The sequence below is a fragment of the Sardina pilchardus genome, chromosome 1 (assembly GCF_963854185.1).
Source record: "Sardina pilchardus chromosome 1, fSarPil1.1, whole genome shotgun sequence".
Classification (NCBI taxonomy): domain Eukaryota; kingdom Metazoa; phylum Chordata; class Actinopteri; order Clupeiformes; family Clupeidae; genus Sardina; species Sardina pilchardus.
Window position 1 is genome coordinate 34764994 of NC_084994.1, and position 5000 is coordinate 34769993.

Consider the following 5000-nt stretch of genomic DNA (forward strand, 5'->3'; position numbering starts at 1 on the left):
AGAGTGTTGTGTGTGTGTGTGTGTGTGTGTGTGTGTGTGTGTGTTTACATTATGGTATATGAGTACATCTGTGCATTTGTGTGTGCATGTGTGTGTGTGTGTGTGTGGCATAGGCTAGTGGGTTTACAATGCGGTATCTAAGATGGTTTGTGTTCAATGAAATCTATTGTAAAACGTGAACACTAATAAAGGTATTAAAATGTGAATTTCCCCTTGGGGATCAATAAAGTATCTATCTATCTATCTATCTATCAAATGTGTGTGTGTGTGTGAGAGGGTGTGTGTGTGTGTGTGTACATTATGGTATATGAGTACATCTGTGTATTTGTGTGTGTGTGTGTGTGTGTGTGCATTTGCGTGTGCGCAACAGCATAAGAGTAGATTAACATGTTCAAGTCTGGGTGTATGTGTGTGAATACCTTTGTGTTTTGTGAGGCAGACTACGAGTAAATCTGTGCGTGTGTATGTGCACATAATGGTATGTGAATACATCTGTGCGATTGTGTGCAGCGAGCTGTATTTGTGTGTGTGTGTACGAACGTGCTTGCCACCACGTGTGACAGTGTATCACGATCTGATGCATGCATATGGTGTGTGTGTGTGTGTGTGTGTGTGTGGGTGTGTGTGTGTGAGGATGATCACTTCGGAGTGACAGCTTGCGTCTGACTGACAGCTGGTGAGTCATCCATCACTTGTCCTAGAAAGCAGAACTTGGCGCCCACGAGCTCCAAATCAAATGACTAAACACCGCGCTCGGGAGAGACACGAAACATCGCGGCCGCTTTCCTTGGCGGTAATTGCATCTGTTGCGGCTCCTCGAATACGTTACACAACTAGCGTATATAAAACACTTAGCTAAACGCTTTGTCTCACTCGGAGTAAGTATGGGAATTAGGGCAGATGCACATTGTTCTACTCATTTGCTACTGTGTCTATAGTAATCTCCTGAGGTATTAGCCGCATTGTGTGTAAACGGCTGGACAGTGTTTTATGCAAGACACAAAGCCGTAATAATTCCACATTAACTGACCACCGTGTATTAACCTCGTTGCTGAAGAAGTTTTTCCAAGATCAATGTGGCAAGCCATGGCTAATAGTTGGGAAATTACGATATGAAGGTTTAGGTTATACACACTCTACCAGATATCGGGACTGACTGGGGTGGGGGGGTGGGAGGTGGGGGTATGGGGCTGGGCTTACCTGAAGGTCAAAGAATTTGCTGTATCTTCTGTAGATGACGTGGGAGGTGGTGTCGGAGTAAGTTACATTGATGAGATACACCTGCAGAGAGAGAGAGAGAGAGAGAGAGAGAGAGAGAGAGAGAGAGAGAGAGGGGTAGAGAGAGAGAGAGGGTTAGTGCTCATTAGTGGCCCAGTAACCCGTTGCCATGAAGACACCATTAAAACACAGACTCAAAACTCAGGCCAATCAACACATTTAAATCCTCCACAATTAAACAGAGCACATACTGTACCTGTGGACCTATTCACCTACACTACACATATGCACACAAACCTAGTCTCTTTCTTTGACACACAAACACACACACACACAAACACACACACACACACACACACACACACACACACACACACACACACACACACACACACACACACACACACACACACACACACACTAAATTGCAATTCAGATATGACATCAAAACCAATGAGGTGTTCCTGGTTTGGCTGAGTTCTCCCACACCTCCCAGTCTAGTCTAGTCAGTAAGTTCAGCGCCTGTTCAAAAGTTCACACGGTGGTCAGAGTAGAGCGGTAGAGCAGGTTCTTTCCTCCATTGCGCAACACCAACAACCACCCGCCCTGACCTCGGGTCAGCACCATGACATCATCATGGTGTCAATAAGTAAAAAGTCCTGCTCCCATTTTTTAATTGGATGTGCGTGCTTTGATTGCGCTTTCAATCATCATGGAGTCGACCTAACACCTAACCTACACCAAGCAATGTAAGGACAAGACCATCGTGAATACCCACGGCTCTTCTCAACCCTCTCTCCTCGGTCCTCGATCCTCAGTCCTCGGGCTCATTCCCACTGATCTAGATAAGGAATGATGGGGCGGCAACAATGGGATAGTCTATCCAGTGTTCTTTAAAGATCAGTGCGAACGAGCCTGGAGGACCGAGGATGGAGGGTTGAGAAGAGCACTCAGAGACCCCAGCCACTCAGACTATGGCCTGCTCTCTCTGCTACGCTCAGGAAGCCGATATTGCACACTGGCGGCAAGGACTGAGAGACTCAGGAAGAGTTTCTCCCCCCAAGCCGTCCGGTATTTAAACGGAACTGATTGAATATACTGTAGCTCTTTTTCCTCTATCTGCAATAGCCCCCGTGACATCTTGAATGTATTGTTTTCTTGCTTCACTGCAGTGTACTGTATGTATGTGACAAATAAAATCTGAATCTGAATCTGAATCAACTCACTCAGTGCTGAGAAATCAGGGGTGGGTGAGAAGCTATGAAGGTAGCCTACATCATCAACAACAACAACAACAACAACAACAACAGACAACAACAACAACAACAACAGACAACAACATGCTACATGTAGCGCTTCACAGTGAAGGGCTACCCTCACTAACCACCACTGACGTGGAGCACCCACCTGGGTGATACACAGCAGCCATTATGCGCCAGAACGCTCACCACACAAAAGGTGTAAGAGAGAGAGCTACAAAAAAATTCCCACAAAAATGTGTCATTTTGATATACTCCAAAAACAGGACTCAGGGGAGGTGTACGTGTCAGAGCGGTGCCCTTGTCAGCAGCTGTGCTGGTCAGGTGACGTGTGTTATTTTTGGGGTAAGACTGCAAGATCACCATGTGCTGCCTGCATACAGTACTGACGCAAAAAGCCGCACGGCAACTCTCTACTGCAGAGGACCTTGATGCACCCCCCCTTTGAATGCTTTTGTTTGCTGACTTAGTGCATTCGTCAGGGAGTGCGTCGGGTCGAATGACCCATTTTCTTTTTTTGGCAAAAAGACGCACTTAAGATTTTGCCTCTTGTTCTGAATTCCCGGGTGAGTTAAGGGCCGTTCACACCAAGAACGATAACGATAACGATAACTATAAATAAATATCGCTCTCGTTAATATGAATGACAACGTTCACACCTAAACTATAACGATAACGACATGAAGAACGATATCGTTGTTGATCACTTTCAGAGCGATTTTGAGAACGATAAAAAGCTAACAGCCAATCAGAACCCATAATATTCTAGCCATCACATTCATTAACATGAGGAGAGACTTTTCTTATCGTTGGCCAGTGTGGACGCTTTTATCGTTATGGTTATAGTTATCGTTATCGTTATCGTTCTTGGTGTGGACGGCCCTTTACTCCGGCTGACAAAAAATGGCTCGATTCAAGAGAGCGTCAAACCAACTCATCATGCGTCATTACCTCGTCTCTTCTGTTGAAATAGTTTTTTGTTGGGTTTTTATTTTTATTTATTTTTTTCATTCTTTTATTCATTTCCTTTCAGTCCGTAAAAGTGGCTCTGTAATTCATGTACGACTAGCATGACTAGTGTTTACAGCCGGCTACGTCGTCCAAAGGCCGCGCCTGTGTCAGACAATCTACAAAACACAGCTGTTCAATAAACACGACCACGGTGAGCTCAAAGACAAACAGTGTGCGTGGATAAACTCCGAGCTACAGGTTGCACACGCACACACAAACACACACACACACACACACACACACACACACACACACACACAAGAGTTATGTACTGAGCCTTACAGTCTGCCAGGGCAGAGTCGTTTGCGGCGTGCGTTGAACAAATGAACATTTCGCCTCCTCTGCTGGCGAAGCCAAATTAGCCCAGATCACGGCCGATGCCAAGTGCTTAGCCGGGTCAGAGCTCTAACAGTGGGGAGACACATGTCCTATAGCTGTCTGGGTGGATGAGCCATAGCACCATGATGGATCTCCTGCTCTCTCATTCCCTCCCTTCCATCCTTTCATCCTTTCGTTTTTTTCTTTCTTTCTTTGTTTCTTTCTTTCCTTCTGTGGCATCGCTCTCTCTCTCACTCATGCCAACTTGTTTTGTTTTTCTTCTTTTTCTTCTCTCAATCACTTGTTCTCTCACACAGTCGTTTTCTCTGTCATTCTCCAATCTCTCTCTCTCTCTCTCTCTCTCTCACTCTCTCTCTCTTTCTCTCTCTCTCTCTCTCTCTCTCTCTTTTCATCAATTTTTCTCCCACTCTCTTCCTCTAACCACACACACACACACACACACACACACACACACACACACACACACACACTTCCAGCAATGGTTGCCATGTGAGTCTCAGGGGAGCAGTCAGAGGAGTGATGATGCAAGACTTCAGAATGCACTGAAACAAAGAGCCTGGGCCATAACAATGGCACGTGTGTGTGTGTGTGTGTGTGTGTGTGTGTGTGTGTGTGTGTGTGTGTGTGTGAGGAATAGAACAGAGAAGAAGAGAGAAAAATGACAAATAATGTATGTGTGTGAGAGAGAGATGCATGGATTATTTGAATCAAACAGACAGACAGACAGACAGACAGACAGACACAGAAAGAGAGCAAGAGAGAGAGAGAAAGAGAAAAAAAGAGAGAGAGTGAACAATCAGGAGCAAAAAAAAAAAGAAAACAACAACACAAGACTTTGCACTCCCTCTCTCAACTCTGAACTGGACTCAACACACAGCAGCTATTCCTGGGGGCGTGACTGCACTCACTCCCCTCTGCACACAGCCCAGGCCTCCCAGCACCGCTACTACACACACACACACACACACACACACACACCCCCACACACACACACACACACACACACACACACACAACACACACACACACACACACACACACACACACACACACACACACACACACACACACACACAGCCCAGGCCTCCCAGCACCGCTACTACACCCACCGCAGCTGCTCTGAGGTCAGCGGCTGCGTCAGCACATCGGCCCAGCGCTGGGACGGTAGAGGAG

General features: G+C 46.2%; 1 protein-coding gene across 1 annotated transcript in view; it reads right to left on the bottom strand.

Moving 5' to 3' along the window:
• LOC134078317 (SH3 and PX domain-containing protein 2A-like) overlaps positions 1-5000 on the bottom strand; it is a 56344-nt gene that overhangs the window by 37328 nt on the left and 14016 nt on the right. The window contains exon 2 of the mRNA XM_062534155.1: positions 1201-1281. Coding sequence (XP_062390139.1) covers positions 1201-1281 — 81 coding nt within the window. The remainder of the gene's footprint in view (positions 1-1200; positions 1282-5000) is intronic.